At 33.3% G+C, this 23,733-nt stretch overlaps 2 protein-coding genes across 2 annotated transcripts; both read left to right on the forward strand.

The window, feature by feature from the left end:
* The first annotated feature begins 6,958 nt into the window (after window positions 1-6,958).
* On the forward strand, window positions 6,959-11,539 carry LOC111399346 (protein SCO1 homolog 1, mitochondrial-like). The gene is made up of 6 exons (XM_023026602.1): window positions 6,959-7,411; window positions 7,547-7,637; window positions 9,652-9,864; window positions 10,083-10,172; window positions 10,265-10,397; window positions 11,131-11,539. The coding sequence occupies exons 1-6, from the start codon at window positions 7,070-7,072 to the stop codon at window positions 11,246-11,248; spliced, it is 987 nt and encodes a 328-aa protein (XP_022882370.1). The 5' UTR covers window positions 6,959-7,069; the 3' UTR covers window positions 11,249-11,539.
* Window positions 11,540-19,013: 7,474 nt separating this feature from the next.
* Window positions 19,014-21,732, forward strand: LOC111400094 (protein SCO1 homolog 1, mitochondrial-like). The gene is made up of 7 exons (XM_023027543.1): window positions 19,014-19,118; window positions 19,183-19,238; window positions 19,392-19,446; window positions 19,609-19,855; window positions 20,078-20,167; window positions 20,260-20,392; window positions 21,375-21,732. The coding sequence occupies exons 1-7, from the start codon at window positions 19,014-19,016 to the stop codon at window positions 21,490-21,492; spliced, it is 804 nt and encodes a 267-aa protein (XP_022883311.1). The 3' UTR covers window positions 21,493-21,732.
* The last annotated feature ends 2,001 nt before the right edge of the window (window positions 21,733-23,733 follow it).

Consider the following 23,733-nt stretch of genomic DNA (forward strand, 5'->3'; position numbering starts at 1 on the left):
CTCCTTTTATTTTTATAATTTTGGTCAAAGGCCATTTGAACAAAATGTATTTTATAGGTGGCCTTCCCAACTCATTTTCCAAACGAAAACTAAATTCATATTCATTACCATCACCTCCCATCTTCCACTTTTATCACCCAAAAGAATTTGAGGAATTGGATCTCAAAGCATAACTAAAAGAAACTATCAATACAATCGTTATAACACGACGAGAGGTTTGCCTTATTGGCTTCATAAGTATCAAGTGCAAGGAGAATTAAGGGCAACAAGCCATCGCTACAAGCAAGCAAGTGTTGAAGAATCTAGTGGAAGTGGGGGAGATGGAGGCCGATGCCGGCCGTAGTACTAATTCAAACAACAAAGTTAGGTCTGGATGATTATTTATTTTGTTCGAAAAAAATATGAATTTTCATCAAGTGCATTTGAATTATCAATTTGATTTCTTCGTGCTAATTTTTCCTTTTGCGGAAAATATACATTACTTAAATAAGTAAGAGGCGGTCAGATTTTGATATTGGATTTGACTGGAAATAATGGCGACAATGACTCCACCCATGAAATTTCTAATTTTACTCGCAAATTTGCTTATAATACTTCCTCAAGTGGGCTTTCTATTTGCTCGTTATTGTGTTTTGAAACTACACAGTTATCTAATTTTCATATCCCTTGTGCTGGGGTGGTGGTGATATCGATTTTGGAGGAGATAGCGGTGATGAGGATAGTGGCAGTGGAGGTTGGGCTGATGGTGGTGGAGATTTCGGCATTGGTTTCGACTGGTGTCGATGTGTTTTTAGGGGTGGAGTGGGAAAAGGGGTTAACAGTGGTACCTCTTTATTATTTTTTCTTTTTTAATTGAAATTTTAACAGGGTGTTTTACATTCATTTTTATAAAAAAATGAATTTTAAAATAATAGATTGATGGAGAATGTATGGATGAAAAATAAGGAATTTTTTTTATTTACGTATAATATTATTTTAACGAAAAATGTGTGGTTGGAAAAAAGAGATAGAAAAGTGCATTTTCAAAAAAGTTGGAATCAAACGGGGCCTAAAAATATTTTTATGTAAAATGGTGAAGTTACCATTTTTATCCTTTGTTGATTTGGTCAACATTATTCTTTGGAGTCAAGTTACGGTTAAACTAATGATTTCCATCCATTTAGACTCTAAGTAAGAATTTTTGGAAAGTTTGATACCATAAATAGCAAAAATGAAAAGTTTAGTTCAAATCTGCTACCAAATGAAAGGTTTGGCATTGGCTGCAGTTCTCCCTTTTTAATATTTTTCATAGAGACCCAATATCAAGCAAAATAAGCTAAATCACTATTTATCCTAACTTGTAATTCAAATATTTTATGTCAATATTTTTTTCCCCAATGAATTTGCATCTCTACGTAGAGTTTTCTCCTATTAAGTTTCTATTATGCCTATGCTTAGCTCACATTAATAAATTGTTTATAAAATTGAAGTTAAATTTTATTCACAAGTTTTGCAGGATTCATTAGTACTAATCAAATATACATCATTCTTTTTTATCTATTTATAATATAAATCGTTTATAAACTTTCAAAACATAATTGTTTATAAACTTTCCGAAACGTAACTGTTTATAAACTTTCCGAAACGTGTATTTTCAGAAAACATAATTAAAAGTAATAAGGATGGTACAATTCCTCATTCTCATCCTGTCCCGTCTCGTCCCACTCAAGCCATTCGGTTGCCATCCCAAAGCAAAAGTTATTAGAATACACTGTATATAAGAGCATTGTACGTATCAGCTTAGGTTCACGTCTGTTTGTTAGTTAGTTCAGCTGGCGTTCATTTGGTTAGTTATCCAGCTCGCATTCTTTTGGTACTAGTTTTGGTTGCTATATATGTAACTTTTGTACATTCACTTGGAGCAACTTTGATGACCAATAAACTCAAGATCACATTTCATTTCTCAATCTAACATAGTATCAAAGCAAATTTCATTTTGTGCTCTTCTTCATCATCTATTCTATTGATTCTGCTGTTATGGATTCGATTGAATCTGAAGATAATTTTGGTGTGCGATCGACCATGAGTAAATCTGCCATTAATGATCCTTCAAGCTCCTATTTCCTTCACCATTCCAACAGTTCAGGGTTGGTACTTGTAACACAACAGCCCACGGGAGAAAACTACACCTCTTGGAGCATTGCAATGTTGATTGCATTATCGGTGAAGAATAAACTTGGATTCGTGATGAAAGTATAACCAAACCAGAATGTACGAATACTGAATTGATTAATTCATGGATTTGAAACAATAATATGATTATCTCATTGATCTTCAGTTATGTTTCAAAGGATATTTCTGCTAGTATAATCTATGGTACTTCCGTATATAAAGTCTGGGATAACCTCAAAGATAGGTTTCAACAAAAGAATAGGCCATTCATTTTTAAATTGAGAAGAGATTTGATGAATCTGGCTCAAGATCAAAACACCGTTAGTATATATTTCACTAAACTCAAAAACGATATGGAAGGAATTGAAAAATTATCGTCCCACCCCTTGTTGTGGAAAATGTACTTGCGAGGGAGTGAAAGAGTTGAACAAGCATTATCAAATGAAATATGTAATGTCATTTCTCATTAGACTACATGATTCCTTCTCCCAATCAGAGGACAGCTGTTGCTTATGGATCCTCTACCCCCAACCAATAAAGTGATTGCTTTGATTTCTAAGAAAACCAGAGAAAGATTAGCACGCAACTATCTAATGGAAATGATTTGAATTGAGCTCTGCTATATTTGCTGTTAAATCTGACAATGTCAAAGCAACAACTGGTTCTGGATCTTACATCAATAATTCAAAGCTTGAAAATATTAGGAAGAATGAAAGGCCCTATTGCACACATTGTAACGTCCATAGACATTCCATTGAAATGTTATAAGATCCATGAATATCCATCAAGTTATAAATCAAGATTGAGAGATAATTTCCAAAATTCTTCTGGTCCAAATTCTGTCAATCAACTTTCTACTTCATTCACTCCACATTATGAAGACACATAGCCAAATATGCAACAACTTGTTATTGGGAGTTTTGATCAGAATTTAAATCCTACTCAGTATCAACAGTTGATGTTAATTTTGTCCAATCACCCAGCATCAAGTTCATCAGCCAATGATTATCAGGGTAACAATATCGTATCATATGCTACAAGTAAATACTACTTTATGTTAATCTTGTATTTTCTTCCAATGATATTTGGATAGTGGACTTAGTTGCCACCAAACATGTATGTTCTATTGCTGATTCATTTATAAACATGGGGATCATTGATGGTTCTAATGTGACTTTATCCAATCACACACAAATTAGAGTCAGATTATGTGGTGATGTTAGTTCAAGTCCAACACTTGTGTTGTGTAATGCCTTATTTGTGCCACAATTCAAGTTCAACCTGTTGTTAGTTAGTGCCTTGAATGTTGGATCATGACTCACATTAAGTTTCTTTCATGATGACTTCATAATTCAAGATGTCAAACCTAAGAAGATGACTAGCAGGGATGATCGAGTATAGGACCTGTATGTCCTTGATATCAAAGTTTTGAATTCCATTTCTAATGCACTTGTTAACAATGTGTCTGTACGTGTATGGCATAATAGACTTGGGCATCTTTCATTTAAAAGATTAGACAGCTTGAAGGATCAATTGTTGTGTGATGTTACAAAATCAAATAAACACATGCCTTAATATATTTGTCCTCTTGCTAAACAGAGGAGGTTGTCATTTGAATCAAATAATAGATTGTCAAATAATCTTTTTTAACCATCTGCTTTTCACGTTTCGTGAATAGCCGGGGCTCTTTTGGAGTGGAATGAATTCTGCTTTGCAAGTATTTAATACAAAGATCCTAAGCAGTAGGAGATGGCATACGAGTATATGCTATAACAGTAACTATGATTTTGGAAAGGTATTTTAGGCCGGGAGTTTGATCAGAGTCCTCCTATATTTGTCAGACGAGGGGAATGAATTTAGCCATATATATTCCCTCAGATCTTATACACTGTGATATTTGGGAGCCCTATCATGTCTCTTCATACCCTAGATATAATTACGTCTTCACCTTGGTGAATGATTGTACAGATTTACATAGCTTTATCTATTAAGGCAAAAATCTGATGCAAACAGTGTCATTCCCAGATTTTTCAATATCACTAACACCTGGTTCAATGCCAAAAGAAAGATGTTCAGGTCTAATAATGCTAATGAATTAGCGTTCACTGAGTATTTTGCTGAAAGAGGGGTTATGCACCAATTCAGTTGTGTAGAAATACCATAACAAAACTCTGTGGTTGAACGCAAACATCAGCATTTACTAAATGTTGCTAGGTTACTCTATTTCCAGTCACGAGTTTCCATCAAATTTTGGTCCTAATGTGCTTTGGCAGCCACCTTCTTGATCAATAGAACTCTATCCCCTATATTGAAGCGTCAAACACCATATGAGATACTACATGGATGATTTGCTAATTACTCTATGCTTAGAGTCTTTCGATGCTTGGTATATGCATCAACTTTAATTGCACATAGAATCAAATCCAACCATGAGCTCGACTATGTGTGTTTCTAAGGTATCGTTCTAGAGTCAAAGGTTATAAACTTTATCATGTGAATTCAAAACAAGTTTTCTTATTATGGGAGGTTGTGTTCCATGAAGATGTTTTTCTTTTCCATACGGTTATGGCAGCTGATCAATTGTTGGACCGATTTCTTGACTTAGTCTTATTGTTTCGTTCTCCATATCTTCATCAAGATTCACCTTCCTCATCAAATCAATATAGTTCATCTCCTATTCCATCTATTGAAACTCATATTTTAGCTCAAGAAGAGTCTTTATCCGTTGTATCACCATCTATTGATGTGGTACCAGATCACAATGATCTTGATCAAAGCAATAATCTACATACTGACATCATAAACACACCTGAGCCTACTCATTCAATTCCTATACGCCATTCCAAAAGAGCCTCCAAACGTCCTAAAGATCTTAGAGATTATCATTGCAATCTATTTTCCCAAAAGCCTATTCTCCCTGTTCACTTACCTATCATTTTGGACATTATATAACCTATAACGATTTATCTCCAAATCACAGAAAGTTTATCTTGAATGTTTCCTCTCAGTTTGAGCCATAATTCTTCCATCAAGCAGTCAAATATCCATAATGGCGTGAAGTCATGAAAGTTGAGTTAGAGACTATGGAACTCACCATACTTGGTCAGTGGTTTCTTTACCAGTTCGTAAACATTCTGTTGGATGCATATGGATCTTCAAGATCAAATACAAGTTAGATGGATCAATTGAATGACACAAAGCATGTCTTGTAGCTAATGGCTATACACAACAGGAGGGCCTAGACTATTTCGACACTTTATCCCCAATGGCGAAGATTGTTATTATCAAACTGCTATAGGCTCTTGCAGCTTGTCGTAAGTGGCATTTGATCCAACTTGACGTTAACAACACCTTCTTGAACAATGACTTATTTGAAGAGGTTTACATGGATCTTCCATTCAGTTATGACGTTCCCAGCACTACCAAGTAGGGAGAAAAACTGGTTTGCAAATTGCGTAAAACCATATAAGGCCTAAAATAGGTTTCAAGGCAACGGAATTCGAAGTTCACCCATGCACTTATCAATGTGGTTTCAATCAATCGAAGGCTGATTAATCTCTGTTCACTTAAGGCTCTGGGAATGACTTCGTGGCATTACTTGTATATGTTAATGACAATGTCATCGCTAGGCCAATTAATTTATTAAAGACGTCTTTACACTCTCAATTCAAGCTCAAAGATTTAAGAAACTTGAAAAACTTCTTGGGCATCGAAATTGCGCGTTTTCATTCTGGAATTGTCATTTGATAGAGACATTATACTCTACAATTGCTTGAAGATTAAGGTTATCTAGATTGCAAACCAACCAATATCCGTATGGATCTAAAGGCTTCTTTAAGCATTCATGATGGATATTTGTTACTAGATGCATCTTGTTATCGCCGTTTGATTGGGAGAAAAAGAAATCCACTGCTGGCTTTTGCGTCTTTCTTGGTAAATCGTTGTTATCATGGAAAGCTAAACAGAGTCCATCATAACTCGTTCCTCAGCTAAAGCAGAATATAGGGCCCTTGCTGCCGTTGTTAGTGAAGTCATTTGGATCAACCGATTGTTGAAGGACTTTCAGAAATGTGCAACTTCTCCATCTATTCTTTTTTATGATAAACAAGATGCAATTCAAATTGCCACCAATCCCACATTTTATGAACAACAAAATGCTTCGAAATCGATTGCCACTTCATTCGGGACAAAATTACATTTGGTTTTGTTAAACTGGTGCCAATTTGTTCCCATCATCAACTCGCTAATGCTTTCATTAAACCCCTTCATGCATTCATTCTTCTTTCTTTGTTATCCAAGATGTATGTAAAGAATATTTACAGTACATCTTAAGGGGGAGTATTAGAATTGTATGCATTGTATAAATGAGCATTGTACATATTAGCTTAGGTTCACATCTGTTAGTTAGTTTGTCCAGCTGGTTTTCATTTGGTTAGCTAGTCATCCAATTGACATTCTTTTGGCACCAATTTTGGTTGCAATTTATGTAAGTTTTGTACATTCATCTAGAGCAACTTTGATGATCTATAAATTTAAGTTTACTTTTTGAATCTTACTAGAGTCTAAACAATATTGATACAATTGCTATTTGACTCTTTGAGTTTGTTTGTCTTTCATTATGAGAGAAAATATGGAGTTTTGAATAGTATTTTTTAAAAAATGTGTCGTTGAAATTAAAAAAAAAATTTATTTGTTTGCGTGTTGAATATATTATTGTATAAATGTGTGGATTTACTGTAACAAATAATTTAATTTGTTAAAGGATAACAAACAAGGCTTAAGGAGTTATTTGTGTAAATTCCTAAAGAATAATCCCCAAACAGACTGCAGCCCACAGTATATACCCTCGCGAAAGGGTTTTGCCTTTTGGAACGTGTAATTCCAAAACCTCAAGCGAAGAATTCCACTAACAGTAGCAATGGCTTCATCAATTTCTCGAAGTTTACGTCTTCGCAGTTTCTATGGCTTCCTTACTTCCCAATGGCGTTTCAGTAAACCCTCATTTCACAGCCTTCCCGAAAATTCCTGCACTTTCCCATCGAATTTTTTCAGAGATGATCGATACGGAAAGTACCCAGCTTTTGCTGCACTCAATTTTAAATTTTTGTGCACGACTGCTACTGGTAACACTATTAATCCATCAAATTCAGATGCGCCTGGAGCTGGAAAATCGACTAGTGGATCGTCGGATGGTAATTCTGGAAACAGTAATGATGGCAAGAGTTCTGGTGGATCGCAAGGGAAGCCTGTTCGTGGTGGGGTAAGTCTTTTCCCCCATTTTGGTTATTGTTAATTTTTAGTCGATTTTTTAAATTTTTAATTTTTTTGGATTTAACGAGTTCTGATTTTCGTTACATTGGTTAATTGATGGTTGATTGAACTTCCACTGAAACAGCCTGTTTCGTGGATGAGCTTCTTTTTGCTTCTTTGCACGGGAGCGGGATTGGTTTACTACTATGACAGGGAAAAGGAGCGGCACATTGAAGGTTAGATTACTATGGTGAGTTGTGGTGTATATACCTATAGTTTGAACATTCCTGGAGGCTTCTGGTTATTTCTTGATTTTGATATCTGTTTTGATGATTTTGCTTATTTTCTTTCAAGTTATGGTCTGGTTTAGTGAAATGGTAACTGGTTTTTATTGGAGTTATTGGAGTTTGGATGAGGGTCCGAGAGCCAAAGAGACAGTGGGGTCTTATTGTTATTCAAAAATAATCCTGGTTGTACTCGTGTAATTTTATTGTAGGATTAGTTTCATACAGTTTTCTTACAACGTTGTTTGACCTTGCAAAATTCAGTTAAGAAGGAGATAATTATTTATTTATTGTTATTATTATTAATTTTAAGAAAATGGTAGCTGTAGCTATTTAGTTGTTTTGACTGCAGTTATTCATTCGATCGTCATCAACAACTAGCTAAGCCTTATCTCCAATATGTTTGAGCTCTACCATGTGAATCTTTTTTTTTTTTTTTTTTTTCTGCAAGTATTGAAAAATCTAGTAGTAACTAGTCCTTAGCAATCACAACATGCTATTTTAATTTTGATTGAAAGTGTAATTAAATCCTTTGCCTAAATTTACACCGTTATGGTTCAACGCTGCCACAACAAATTCTGCACTTTAATTTGTTGGAGGAGGAGAAATTTATTTTTTTTTTTTGGGGGGGGGGGGGGGGTAAATCTCGCTGTTTTAACTAAAAATTAATATGGGTTGTATCTCATTCTATAGGCGTGCTGTATGCAAAGAATTACACAAATCAGATGTCCGTGTCTAAAATTTCTGAGGCTGTCTTGTTATACCTTTTAAGTGTTCCACTAAGATTTTGTTTGTTTCTTCGAACTTCTCTTTCTTTGCCCTTTTTTTGGCATTTCATAGTCTTTGGTGTGCCAAAAGAAATCAGTCAATGGAAAATGTTGTTTGTTCCAACAAAAAAAACTAAGTCAATTTGGAATGAAATGTATTTCCTTTTTAAATTGGTAACCATTTTTATAACTTGCAACAACTTCTACGAGAGAGAAACACCAAACTCAATCACCACTGCACTACCCCTGGCTGGCTGTCAATAAGATGATAACTACCATGGATTTACCAGATATCATTGACGACCATAAGGTAGCTGTTGATCACCATGTAGTCTAAAATTTCTGACGCTGTCTTGTTATACCTTTTAAGTGTTCCACTAAGGTTTTGTTTGTTTCTTAGAACTTCTCTTTCTTTGCCCTTTTTTTGGCATTTCCTAGTCTTTAGTGTGCCAGAAGAAATTAGTCAATGGAAAATGTTGTTTGTTCCAGCAAAAAAACTAAGTCAATTTGGAATGAAATGTATTTCCTTTTTAAGTTGGTAACCATTTTTATAACTTACAACAACTTCTACGAGAGAGAAACACCAAACTCAATCACCACTGCACTACCCCTGGCTGGCTGTCAATAAGATGATAACTACCATGGATTTACCAGATATCATTGACGACCATCAGGTAGCTGTTGATCACCAGACAGTCGCCAGTTTCTGTTAGCTAATCATTGGAGACTGTTTGACAGTCTAAATGGTATAGGGTTGTTGGGCAACGACCACCAGGCAGTCATTGGAGACCAATGGTCCATTCCTTTTTTGTTGGTTGATGAACGGAAACCAATTGTTAATCTGTTTTAGTTGCTACCCTGTTTCCTGCTCCAATCTGGTTTTGTCTTCGTCCTAAAGAACATGATATAACCTAACTGTTAGAAATGTTTGTTTTCTTTTGGCATAAGAGTGCCTCTGAAGTTTTGTAGATCAGCAAGTTCCTATGAAGTTAAAATGAATTTTGTAAGATTGTTATGAGACCTGCAATATTACATGGAACCTCAGTGAAGTAATGTTGGATATAAATTAATGGGAAAATTCCTTCTGCAAAATAATTGTTGGAAATTTTGCATTTGGATTCCTTTTACTGTATTTCCATTTATTGTCAATGGACTTCCATAATGAATTTTAGTTGTCTTTCATAACTTATGTTTTGCAGGAATAAATAGTGCTTCAAATGCTGTGAGGCAAGGACCCTCTGTTGGGAAAGCAGCTATTGGGGGTCCATTTAACCTCATCGACCATAATGGGAAAGCTGTAACTGATAAGAACTTCGTGGGGAAATGGAACTTGATTTATTTTGGTTTCACTCACTGCCCTGATATATGCCCGGATGAACTACAGAAGCTTGCTACTGCAATTGATAAAATAAGTAAGTTTCTTGTTATACCATCTTTGTGATCATGTGGCATTGTGAGTGAAGTGGTTGAAGTATTGTTAACTCAGAACAGTGTGGGTTTTCATCTTTTCATCCTAGCATTTAATCTAGGATTGATTTAAAAATGTTTACTGTAATTTTATTCTTGCATTGATTTATGTATGGTGAAATTTAGCCAAAAATACTTGGTTTCTTTTCTTCTACATTTATAGAAGAAAAATCTGGAATGGAAGTGGTGCCTGTTTTCATTTCAGTTGATCCAGAAAGAGATACCGTTGAACAAGTTCGTGAGTATGTCAAAGGTAAATCTTTGAATGTGATTCTGACTTGTTCTTTACATGATCATCCCAGCTGAAAGTCTATATTTTAATAACGATTACGCTTCACTGTGCAGAATTTCATCCAAAGTTGATTGGGTTAACTGGTAGCTCGGAAGAAATTAAAAGAGCTGCGCGTGCTTATCGAGTGTACTATATGAAGACAGAAGAAGAAGGTTCAGACTACCTTGTTGATCACTCAATAGTCATGTATGTATTATTCTCCACCTCTCAAATTATGCCGAGACATGCATATCAATAATAATTTATAACTCTCCCTGTCATCTGCCTTGCTGGCATGCTGCATTCCTAGCATTTTCTAGTGATCATTTGGATTAATTTCTAATTGTTATTGGAGAGCATGACTCTGTTATTTCTTAACTTTTCAATCTTAAGGAACAATTAGAGTTTGAAGTGAGTGATTGTCCATTGAACATATTAGATTATTAGGTGCCTTGTTCTAAAATGTCATAGGGTTGATCATGGTTGGATTGAGCTTCATCAGTAGTTTTTCATGTGTAGTGAGGAAAATGCTGGACAAGGCACCAGGGTTCCAAGACATTAGGTGAACCAGGCTAGACAAGTGGTTGTGGGTGGTCAAATGCACACCTGTGAATTGATTTTTGGTTGTATAGGTTGGCAGTGATTGAAATGGTCAACTGTTAATGGCTGGGATGAAATTTTCATAAGTCCGTTGGGTATTTGGAGAAAAAAATTTCAGTGAATTATTTTGCCCACAACGGCTTTGGAGTTTTCTGGAAGGACGTGCAAAATTTTTGGACCTTTTGTGAGGTTAATCTTAGAGTGAAAAACGGCAGTCTTTACAAGTTTGAACTATCTACAAGTTTTTTGAGATTATTGAACTGTCCAAAACTAGAATCACGTCACATATTGGAATAAAATTATCAATTTATCTTGTGAATATGGTTTGGAAATGTTGCAGGTATCTGATGGACCCAAATATGCAATTTGTCAAGTTTTTTGGGAAGAATGTAGATACTGATTCACTTGCAGATGGCGTAGTTCAAGAGATAAAGCAACACAAAGTCGTAAAAGCATAAATAATTCTGCATTCTACTGCTTGAAGATATATCTAAGGTCTCAATTGAACTATATTCTTTCCATGGCCATTTTCAGAACAGAATAATCTCAAGGGTATATTTTTGAAGATTTTACGATGGTATACTTTATTGATGGTATATTAAGGCCTTGTTTGGCAAGTTTCTGCTTTTTGTAGAAGAGTTTAATGAGAAAACTGTCTTTGGTTAGCTTCATTTAAAAACTCTTTCGATTAGGTAGTATTTGACTACTTTCAGTAAGTTATCTCAATATATTAAAATATAGCTTTTTAATGTTTTGACTTATTAAAACCCTGCCAAATTGGCCCTTATTGCGTGGTACATGATGACATGGCAAGTGACAATACTATAGCTTCTTTTTATTTTTTCCTTAAATACCATAGTTGTTAGACTCGACTTGTGGGTCATTGGGTTAACGGGCAGATTGTTGATACACACTGAATCAAATAAAAAATATTTTAAAATTGAAAGATAATGTGAGGTAAATCATTCGAAAATTAAAACTTGTAATTAACTCATAATTAAAAAGTGTTTTGATAAATAAGTAGGATTACAATTCTTCTTTCTTGTCATGCAGAGTATTGATTATTAATTTACGTTATGTTTAGATAAAATTATTATTTATTTATAATTTGAATTCCAATATTAATTTTAATCATTTTATCTACTTATATTTTGAAGTTAAATATTAATTTTAATCATACATTCATAATTATTACTCCTATTATTCATTTTTGTTATAATCCCATTTTAGTGTTTTTCCAAACTAGCACTTAGTTTCTGTTGGAGCTAATGGGTGTTGGATGAGGATAGGATGGCAAAGGATGAGTACTATGTTTTTTGTTATTTCAAATAAAATTTTGGTTGTATTCTTATAATTAAAAATTTAAAGTAGGGAAATGAGTTTTAAAATAGTGAATTTTTGAAAAATGTGTAGTTAAATAGGAAAAAATTTGAGTTTACATAGCGAGAATGTGTGTTTGAAAATGAGTTTGAGAATTATTTTTTATTTTTTATTTTGAAATAATTGTACACAAACCGTGGCTAAATTTCCCACGCTGTGTTACACTAATCCACTCTGAGGTGGCTAATAAAACTAGATTTAATAATTTAACTATTTTTCTTATAAATTTCGTTCACCTTTGGTTTATTTTCAGGTTATGTTCTTCAGTTTTTAGGGGTTTGTTCTTGATTTTGTATTGAATTATTAATGGTCTACCAATTTTGTAACGCATCTTTCGAATTGTAAAACGTATAAACGCAGAGTTTAACACAAGAAGTCAAAACAATTGCTAGAAATGTGTTTAAATATCCAATTGTTTTTGTTTTAATTCACATTTTGATGTTGTATTTTTCGTTTTGTTTCGAGTTACCTTCTTCATTTGTCGGAGTAGGTTCATGATCATGACGAATTTTGCAACACATCTTAGAATTAAAACAAATTCAACGATGAATTTCATTATAACAAGTAAACATAAATAGAACCGAATTTAATAATATGATTTCGTTATCGTTTTTAGATGTCAAATTAATTAAAATTGATTTCATCATAACAAGTCAGCATAAATAGAACCGAATTTAATAATACGATTTCGTTGTTGTTTTTAGATGTCAAATTAATTAAAATTTATTATATCGTTGATTAGACTCGTCTACTCATATAACTAGATATGAATATATATGACATTTTGAGGCATTAGAGTGATCCCTAGCATCTTTTTCTTTTCTTTTTTTCTTTTTAAATATTAATGCAGAAAACTTGTGGGGTCCGGGACCCAAAGCCCCCTCCTTCTGCTCATGTCTAAAACTATGAGCAATGCTACTTGTACATAAGCAGTTAGATAATGATTCACATATAGATAAGGTATTAAAAGAAAGTGGAATATTATTTATTTATTTATTTTGGTTGAAGAAATTCTGACATAATCATATCTAACCCATCGTGTATAAGAACCATTATGTATACATATTATGTACTTATAGCACCGCCACTATACGCATAATTTTCATACTTGAGTCATGGTAGTACTTGAACTTAGATCTCTACCACAAAAGACTAGTAAAGCTTAAACTGCTACATATAGAACAAGTTCATTAAAATATAAATTTTGTCTTTTAACACGATAATATCACTTTTACTGTGGGTATTTATGCAAATAATAATCATAATTATTTCCCTTCAAATATATTGTACATATATTGGGTAGCATGTTTAGTTTGAGGCTGTTTACTAAATTTGGCGAGACTGTGTTATTACAATATTCAAGTTAATTTCAATTTCTTCACTTGTAAATTTATTGTCAACCTGCATTATTGGCCTATTTATTGTTCAATATTTACGGTCAAATTTCACAAACAAGGAACCGGCGGAAAATGGTGATTTTGAAGCAAGAATCTCAACCTCGATACCACTTGTTGCACAGAAGTCGCTAAATTGAGTTCATGCATTGCACACTCGTTATATTTTCCTTCTGTGCAGGAGATTTTGTTTTCTTGTGGAAAATTTAGAAGTGGAAACGCTTGCTATGGTAATTCATATGGTGTTCATCTCTCTTGTTTCGATAAACATGTTTGAATGCTTCTGATCCTGGTCTTGAGATTGATTTTTATCTCCTTTTGCGAATGCTGCTGCAATAGGTTACTTCTATTTGATAGCTAAAACATTAACGGTGTGTTGCTAAAAAATTAATGTCGATGTGCAAATGCTCCTTGCCAAAATATTAATAGCAATGTTCAAATGCAAGTTGTTAAAACATTAATGACAACGTGCAAATGCGCGTTGTTAAAACGTTAATGGCAATGTGCAAATGAATGTTGTTTGTCATATTTATCTACTGTAAGACAACATTGAAAGTCGTAACATACAGGTGCACATTACAAAAGACCTACGACCACATATTCTGCCAATTGCAAAAGGCTATTTTTCTTGTGGCGAACGTAAAGTTAAAACCAAATGCTGCCACCATACTGAAGTGCTTTAGACTAGTTGAAGGTGCTTGGCGTGATGGACTTGGCCTAAATGAGATTTCCAAATCATCAACCCAAATATGCAAATTGTCAAGTTTTGATGCTGATTCACTTGCAGATGGCGTAATTTAAGAGATAAATTAAGCAACACAAAATGGAAAAAGCATAATTCTCATTCTCCTCCTTGAAGAGATATCCGAGTTCTCAACTGCAGAACGATATTCTTCACATGGCATTTTCAATATAGAATAATCTTGAGGATATATTTTCTACGGATGGTATAACAGTGCACATTTTAGATAACTTCATGCTTGGACGAATAAATTATAGAGTTTAATGTTATTTAGTGCATAATATTTGAACACAAAAAAAAAAAAAAAAAAAAAAATTGATTTTAGCCTTTTTTTTTTTTCCTTAGATTATGTTGCACCTAGATAAAAGAATGCTTTACACTATTTGGTGGGGATTAAAATCAGATTTTGCTTGAGGTATGTCAATATACAGATTGAGAGTTGAATGATTTAGAAAGTCGGATTACATCGTTGTAAATAATTGTTTATTTAAAATAGTCAATTGTATCTTGAATAAAATTCTTATGCCCAATGAAGGGAATTCAATTCCTAGCTCCACCATGGAAGTTGGGTCTTACCCTCCATGGATACTACTGTCAACAATCTAAGGAATTTAAATCCAGAAATCTGTTGCGAATTTATCAGGATGTGCATTAATGAGGAATCTGAAAATTCTCCCAGGTTTTTACATTTGATTTTGAACAGAATCAGGTTGTCCTGAGCATATTGGCTTCTTAAAAATAAGTTCAAAAATAACAGACATGTTCGATAACTTAAATTGGACAATACTTCATATGATACTATTAACTGGGGTGTTCATATGTCAGCAAAGATGCAGCAAGCAGCGTCCTGATTAAGCTGAAACGGGACCCGCATTCCATCCAAATAGATGCTTTTGTCATCCTGACTTTGTAGCGAGTAAAGGGATGGTTTTGCCCCCAGGGCATATCTCCCAGTGGCAAAGGGAAGGGCGGATAGGGCTCAGCGCGGCAGTGTGCAGAGTTCGATTCCCCGCAAGGTGGAATTGGCTTTGTTGCAAGCGGGAGTTACCATATGGGTTAACAGCCTTGGCCTATCCATGTGCTCTCCACTCTGGCTCCTGGGAGGCACATCCTGCGATTTACCTCCTCCACGATGGCCCAGAGCAGGGTCGGTGGAGGCCCCTAAGGTTGGGGTTCAACCTTTTTTTGAGTAAAGGGATGGTTTTATTAGAGTAAATTCCACCAGAGGCCTTTTATCAATTTGTAAGTGTAGTGCCTAGGGACGGACCCAGACAACTTGGGGTAGGGAGTCGGAAATAAAAATTATAGATATTTGCTAATAAAAAAATTAAAAAAAAAAGCTAAACAATTTTTTTTCCTTTTCAAAATCTAGAGGGTCACTTGACCTTGTAAAACCCCCCAGGTCCGCCCCTGCATGCATTAGATTTAGCCCATGCATACACATGGGGTAATTTCTTTTCCTATTTTTCACTTTGTTTCCTAATTTTGATCCATTGTTTAGCTTGAGTCATTTCTTTGTGCAATTTTCATCATTTATCTTCTATTCACGTCGAATTGATCCTTATGATCTTCAATCATTTTTTATGGTCCTCAGATCAACTTTTTGACTTTTGTAATTTAGTCCCTGAACTTTCAAAATTAAGCGTGTTGAACCTACCAACGTGTTTTGTGTGTTTAAGGTTAAATCCTACTGTCCATTTGGCTTTTCAATTTTGGACATTAGTTAAAAAATTGAGAACTATCAGTATTAAAGACAAAAAGCCTATAAGATGTTAATATTTAATTTACATTGATTAGAGCTTAAGTGGATAAATTTTGGACCAGATTTGGACACTTCTTTTTGTAAAGATTTTATGACAAACTTTTAATAAACAATTATAAAAGTTAAAAAGGATGATGGGGACTGTGATTAGGGAAGATATAGCAAATTTAAGTGTCCTTTTCAGGTCTGCCTCTTATGGGACAATTAACATTTTTAATTATATGGTCAAATAGTCTTTAAAACGTTAATTATTGAAATGATAATTTAAAGGGAAAATTTCAGCAGTGGTCCTTCATCTTTTCATTTTTTTGTAGATTTTATCCTACTCTTCATTTTGTATCAGTGGAGGTTCCTAACCTTTTATAGATATACACTTGATGTCCATCTGGACGGAAACTATCCAAAATACAATCAGTTGATCGAAAAAATTAAAGAATCAACATCCAATAAAATCGTTCAAAATATCGTCCAAAAAGATATTAACATCTAATAAAACCGTCGTTGTAACAGATAGTATAAGGAATTTTTTCGATCAACTGACAGTATTTTAGATGGTTTCCATACAAATGGATCTCAGGTGTATATTTATGAAATGTTAGGAACCTATGCTGGCACGAAATGAAGGTTAAGATAAAGTCTGCAAAAAACGAAAAGGTTAGAGATCGCTGCTGTAACTTTCCCTAATTTAAATGTTTGATCCAAATTGATTGGTGGAGTGGGAAACACCACTCCTGCCATATGTTTATGACTCACAATTTAGAGGACGTAAAATATACGAAATTTTGTGTCTAGATGTGACCGTATTAATTTTTTTGGTAAGATGATTATTTACTTTTTATATCACGATTATAAAGTAATCATAAGGAGATACAGTCAGTTAATTGAGGGTACTATTCTATTTTAACTTGGTTATTTTTAATCATCTTTTAAGTTTCAAGCCTAAAGCTAAAATGCAAGTGATAGGTGTATTTTATAGATTTATTTGGGCCGTTAAACAAGAATAATTGTTGGTTAGTTATTTGAAATATGGCTTAATTCTTTGTAAACTTCGATTATTGTGGAGTTGAAGAAAACGGCCAGAAAAAGAGGTTGAAGCAAATCATATCTACAGTTTTGGGACTAAAATGCAAATAATCAAAAGTTGGGCTAAATGAGGAATGAAGATTCGAGATTGCGAGAATTCAATGGGAAAAAAAAATGTGAAAAAAGCAAAAGGAAGTGAGTAAGGACGAAATGAAGCCCTTAGAGAAAGTTTAAGGGCCAAGTGGCAACCCAGATGCGCTCTCACACTTGTAGGCGAGGCACACTCTTCAAACACAATGGGGTGCTTACAGTAAGGCTAGCCCCAACATAAAACCAAAATAAATAAATAAATAAAAATAAAAATTCATTCATTTCTTTTTTTTTTTTGGTAAACAATCTTTTTGGCATTCTATAAATAAGAGAGCACGTCCAAAACAAGAAAAGCCCAATTTTGAGAGAAGATAGAGAGAATTTACTTAGAAGTACTAAGAATTTATCATTAGATCCGGATTTGAAGGTTTTAATTAAAAAATTCTATATTTTCTTCATAGTTTAATGATTCGGGTGATAGTTTTCTTTTATTTTCTTTGTAATTCTTATATTAATATGCTAGACTAAACTTCTTTGTATTGGATGGATGACAAAACTCTTTGATTTTTCGTTTTTAATTTGAAACTTAATTCTTACATTGTGATTCCATCAACATGCACAATTACATTGTTTTAATGTTTTTATACCTTAGGGCAATAAGTTGCTTATTTACAGTGTTGAAAAATTCATGGTAGGTAGATCATTGTTTATAGAACATACATGAAATAAATATTAGGAATATTATTTTTGACATGTGCGATCATGTGTGATAATTTTAAATTTCAATACATGTTTTTCATATGAATTTGAACTAGGAATATGATAGTCTCGTGGTGATCATAAATTTATTATATCTTAAAAAAGAATAATAAATAAAAGTGAAATTATAGATTGTCACAATTACATGAATTGAGTTAATTATCACATGTTGATGATTGGAATTAAGAGTTGATTAGTGGAGTAAAAAATCCAACACATTCATCCACATTTGATTTTAAACTAACTTTTATTACTTTCGGAGTTATAAAACATAAGTACAAACCAATGATAAACAATTTTCATTCAATGCTATGTAGTTGATTCTTATTTTTCTTGCACTATAATTAGCTGCTCAAATTTTATTAATAATTTACATTGCATTTGAATAATAAAAAATATTTTCTATTTTATTTTAAAGCCTGAATAATTTACCACCACTACTTAGGGAATATATAGCTGTGAAGCAATTCTCCATTTGATCTTCTGGTTTTGTTTTGTTTTGTTTGTTTGTTTGTTTTTTTTTGCTATTTTTATGTAATCCACCAAAATATGAAGATAGCAATCGCATTTGATGTGTACCTAAAATATTTTTGCATTCGAATGGATAATGAAAAGGACATAAGACTCAAAACAAGCCCTTATGCAGAGACCTAGGTACACATAATGAACCATACTAGATTTTTTCCCATAAAATTAAACATATTGAATAATACATTAAACGTAATTTTAACTTCGTTGTTTATTTAGCTTTGTTCACTTAATTGGATAAGTAAGTTTTGTTGTATAATAATTCTATCAAATCCAATGTGAGATATAACTTTGCACACTCTATTAGTGTAAAATTTCCGAGGCTGTCTTGTTATACCTTTTAAGTGTTCCACTAAGGTTTTGTTTGTTTCTTCGAACTTCTCTTTCTTTGCCCTTTTTTTGGCATTTCCTAGTCTTTGGTGTGCCAGAAGAAATTAGTGAATGGAAAATGTTGTTTGTTCCAGCAAAAAAAACTAAGTCAATTTGGAATGAAATGTATTTCCTTTTTAAATTGGTAACCATTTTTATAACTTACAACAACTCCTATGAGAGATAAACACCAAACTCAATCACCACGGCATTACCCCCGGCTGGCTGTCAATAAGATGATAACTACCATGGAGTTACCAGCTATCATTGACGACCATCAGGTAGCTGTTGATCAACAGCCAGTTGCCAGTTGCTATTAGCTAATCATTGGAGACTGTTTGACAGTCTAAATGGTATGGGGTTGTTGGCAACGACCACCAGGCAGTCATTGGAGACCAACGGTCCATTCCTTTTTTGTTGGTTGATGAACGAGAACCAATTGTTAATCTGTTTTAGTTGCAACCCTGTTTCCTGCACCAATCTGGTTCTGTCTTCCTTCTAAAGAACATGATATAACCTAACTGTTAGAAATGTGTGTTTTCTTTTGGTATAAGAGTGCCTCTGAAGTTTTGTAGATCAGCAAGTTCCTATGAAGTTAAAATGAATTTTGTAAGATTGTTATGAGACCTGCAATATTACATGGAACCTCAGTGAAGTAATGTTGAATATAAACTAATGGGAAAATTCGTTCTGCAAAACAATTGTTGCAAATTTTGCATTTGGATTCCTTTTACTGTATTTCCATTTACTGTTAATGGACTTCCATAATGAATTTTAGTTGTCTTTCATAACTTATGTTTTGCAGGAATAAATAGTGCTTCAAATGCTGTGAGGCAAGGACCCTCTGTTGGGAAAGCAGCTATTGGGGGTCCATTTAACCTCATCGACCATAATGGGAAAGCTGTAACTGATAAGAACTTCATGGGGAACTGGAACTTGATTTATTTTGGTTTCACTCACTGCCCTGATATATGCCCGGACGAACTACAGAAGCTTGCTGCTGCAATTGATAAAATAAGTAAGTTTCTTGTTATACCATCTTTGTGATCATGTGGCATTGTGAGTGAAGTGGTTGAAGTATTGTTTGTTGACTGAGAACAGTGTGGATTTTCATCTTTTCGTGGTAGCATTTAATCTAGGATTGATTTAAAAATGTTTACCGTAATTTTATTCTTGCATTGATTTATGTATGGTGAAATTTAGCCAAAAATACTTGGTTTCTTTTCTTCTACATTTATAGAAGAAAAATCTGGAATGGAAGTGGTGCCTGTTTTCATTTCAGTTGATCCGGAAAGAGATACTGTTGAACAAGTTCGTGAGTATGTCAAAGGTAAATCTTTGAATGTGATTCTGACTTATTCTTTACATGATCATCCCAGCTGAAAGTCTATATTTTAATAACGATTACATTTTACTGTGCAGAATTTCATCCAAAGTTGATTGGGTTAACTGGTAGCTCGGAAGAAATTAAAAAAGCTGCGCGTGCTTATCGAGTGTACTATATGAAGACAGAAGAAGAAGGTTCAGACTACCTTGTTGATCACTCAATAGTCATGTATGTATTATTCTCCACCACTCAAATTATGCCAAGACATGCATATCAATAATAATTTATAACTCCCTGTCATCTGCCTTGCTGGCATGCTGCATTCCTAGCATTTTCTACTGATCATTTGGATTAATTTCTAGTTGTTATTGGAGAGCATGACTGTTATTTCTTAACATTTCAATCTTAAGGAACAATGAGAGTTTGAAGTGAGTGATTGTCCATTGAACATATTAGATTATTAGGTGCCTTGTTCTAAAATGTCATAGGATTGATCATGGTTGGGTTGAGCTTCATCAGTAGTTTTTCATGTGTAGTGAGGAAAATGCTGGACGAGGCACCAGTGTTTCAAGTACCTACTGTTTCTTTTGCATGAGTATGTCTGTATCTTGTGGTTAGAGCAGTGAGATTGAGGGAAAAATTTACATTTGGAATGGGGTACTCAGGGTGCGTTAGTTTATACCAAGACATTAGGGGAAGAAGGCTAGATAAATGGTTGTGGGTGGTCAATTGCACACCGGTGAATTGATTTTTGGTTGTATAGGTTGATAGTGATTGAAATGGTCAATTATTAATGGCTGGGATGAAATTTTCGTAATCCAGTGGGTATTTGGAGAAAAAAATTTCAGTGATTTATTTTGCCCGTAACGGCTTTGGAGTTTTCCGGAAGGACGTGCAATGTCAAAGTGCTTAATGGGATAGTCAGACAGAAATGGGCATAATGGTAGTTCTTTGGAGGAGACTATAGTTCTGATAAAAGCTATTCATTTCTCCTTTTTATTTTTCCTGATATAATGAGTGCCTTCAACATTTTTCGTGCAAAATTTTTGGACCTTTTGTGAGGTTAATCTTAGAGTGAAAAATGGCAGTCTTTACAAGTTTGAAACGTCCACATGTTTTTGAGATTATTGAACTATCAAACTAGAATCACGTCACATATTGGAATAAAATTATCAATTTATCTTATAAATATGGTTTGCAAATGTTGCAGGTATCTGATGGACCCAAATATGCAATTTGTCAAGTTTTTTGGGAAGAATGTAGATACTGATTCACTTGCAGATGGCGTAGTTCAAGAGATAAAGCAACACAAAGTCGTAAAAGCATAAATAATTCTGCATTCTACTGCTTGAAGATATATCTAAGGTCTCAATTGAACTATATTCTTTCCATGGCCATTTTCAGAACAGAATAATCTCAAGGGTATATTTTTGTAGATTGTACGACGGTATACTTTATTGATGGTATATTAAGGCCTTGTTTGACAGGTTTCTGCTTTTTGTAGAAGAGTTTAATGAGAAAACTGTCTTTGGTTAGCTTCATTTAAAAACTCTTTCGATTAGGTAGTATTTGACTATTTTCAGTAAGTTATCTCAATATATTAAAATATAGCTTTTTAATGTTTTGACTTTTTAAAACCCTGCCAAATCGGCCCTTATTGCGTGGTACATAATGACATGGCAAGTGACAATACTATAGCTTATTTTTATTTTTTCCTTAAATACCATAGTTGTTAGACTCGACTTAGCATTAGTATGAGATTAATGGGTCACTGGTTAGTTCGACTTGTGGGTCATTGGGTTAACGGGCAGATTGTTGCTTGACACTGAATCAAATAAAAAAATATTTTAAAACTGAAAGATAATGTGAGGTAAATCATTCGAAAATTAAAACTTGTAATTAACTCGATTCTTCTTTCTCGTTATGCAGAGTATTGATTATTAATTTACGTTATGTTTAGGTAAAAATATTATTCATTTATAATTTGAATTCCAATATTAGTTTTAATAATTTTATCTACTTATATTTTGAAGTTAAATATTAATTTTAATCATACATTCATAATTATTACTCCTATTATTCAAAGGGAATTATTATTCATTTTTGTTATAAACCCATTTTAGTTTTTTTTTCCAAACGAGCACTTAGTTTCTGTTGGAGCTAAAGGGTGTTGGATGAGGATAGGATGGCAAAGGATGAGTACTATGTTTTTTGTTATTTCAAATAAAATTTTGGTTGTATTTTTATAATTAAAAATTTAAAGTAGGGAAATGAGTTTTAAAATAGTGAATTTTTGAAAAATGTGTAGTTAAATAGGAAAAAAATTTGAGTTTATATAACGAGAATGTGTGTTTGAAAATGAGTTTGAGAATTATTTTTTATTTTTTATTTTTTATTTTGAAATAATTGTACACAAACCGTGGCTAAATTTCCCACGCTGTGTTACACTAATCCACTCTGAGGTGGCTAATAAAACTAGATTTAATAATTTAACTATTTTTTTTATAAATTTCGTTCACCTTTGGTTTATTTTCAGGTTATGTTCTTCACTTTTTAGGGGTTTGTTCTTGATTTTGTATTGAATTATTAATGGTCTACCAATTTTGTAACGCATCTTTCGAATTGTAAAACGGATAAACGCAGAGTTTAACACAAGAAGTCAAAACAATTGCTAGAAATGTGTTTAAATATCCAATTGTTTTTGTTTTAATTCACATTTTGATGTTGTATTTTTCGTTTTGTTTTGAGTAACCTTCTTCATTTGTCGGAGTAGGTTCATGATCATGACGAATTTTGCAACACATCTTAGAATTAAAACAAATTCAACGATGAATTTCATTATAACAAGTAAACATAAATAGAACCAAATTTAATAATATGATTTCGTTATCGTTTTTAGATGTCAAATTAATTAAAATTGATTTCATCATAACAAGTCAGCATAAATAGAACCGAATTTAATAATACGATTTCGTTGTTGTTTTTAGATGTCAAATTAATTAAAATTTATTATATCGTTGATTAGACTCGTCTACTCATATAACTAGATATGAATATATATGACATTTTGAGGCATTAGAGTGATCCCTAGCATCTTTTTCTTTTCTTTTTTTCTTTTTAAATATTAATGCAGAAAACTTGTGGGGTCCGGGACCCAAAGCCCCCTCCTTCTGCTCATGTCTAAAACTATGAGCAATGCTACTTGTACATAAGCAGTTAGATAATGATTCACATATAGATAAGGTATTAAAAGAAAGTGGAATATTATTTATTTATTTAATTTGGTTGAAGAAATTCTGACATAATCATATCTAACCCATCGTGTATAAGAACCATTATGTATACATATTATGTACTTATAGCACCGCCACTATACGCATAATTTTCATACTTGAGTCATGGTTGTACTTGAACTTAGATCTCTACCACAAAAGACTAGTAAAGCTTAAACTGCTACATATAGAACAAGTTCATTAAAATATAAATTTTGTCTTTTAACACGATAATATCACTTTTACTGTGGGTATTTATGCAAATAATAATCATAATTATTTCCCTTCAAATATATT

The sequence above is a fragment of the Olea europaea genome, chromosome 9 (genome assembly GCF_002742605.1).
Source record: "Olea europaea var. sylvestris chromosome 9, O_europaea_v1, whole genome shotgun sequence".
NCBI lineage: Eukaryota > Viridiplantae > Streptophyta > Magnoliopsida > Lamiales > Oleaceae > Olea > Olea europaea.

Bases quoted from the DNA above. Each gene is read 5' to 3' on its own strand.
- LOC111400094 (XM_023027543.1), top strand. From the start codon at position 19,014: ATGAGAGATAAACACCAAACTCAATCACCACGGCATTACCCCCGGCTG. The intron at 19,119-19,182 runs GTAGCTGTTGAT...ACTGTTTGACAG, and splicing joins CTATCATTGACGACCATCAG to TCTAAATGGTATGGGGTTGT. The intron at 19,856-20,077 runs GTAAGTTTCTTG...CTACATTTATAG, and splicing joins TGCTGCAATTGATAAAATAA to AAGAAAAATCTGGAATGGAA.
- LOC111399346 (XM_023026602.1), top strand. From the start codon at position 7,070: ATGGCTTCATCAATTTCTCGAAGTTTACGTCTTCGCAGTTTCTATGGC. The intron at 7,412-7,546 runs GTAAGTCTTTTC...CCACTGAAACAG, and splicing joins GGAAGCCTGTTCGTGGTGGG to CCTGTTTCGTGGATGAGCTT. The intron at 7,638-9,651 runs GTTAGATTACTA...TATGTTTTGCAG, and splicing joins AAAGGAGCGGCACATTGAAG to GAATAAATAGTGCTTCAAAT.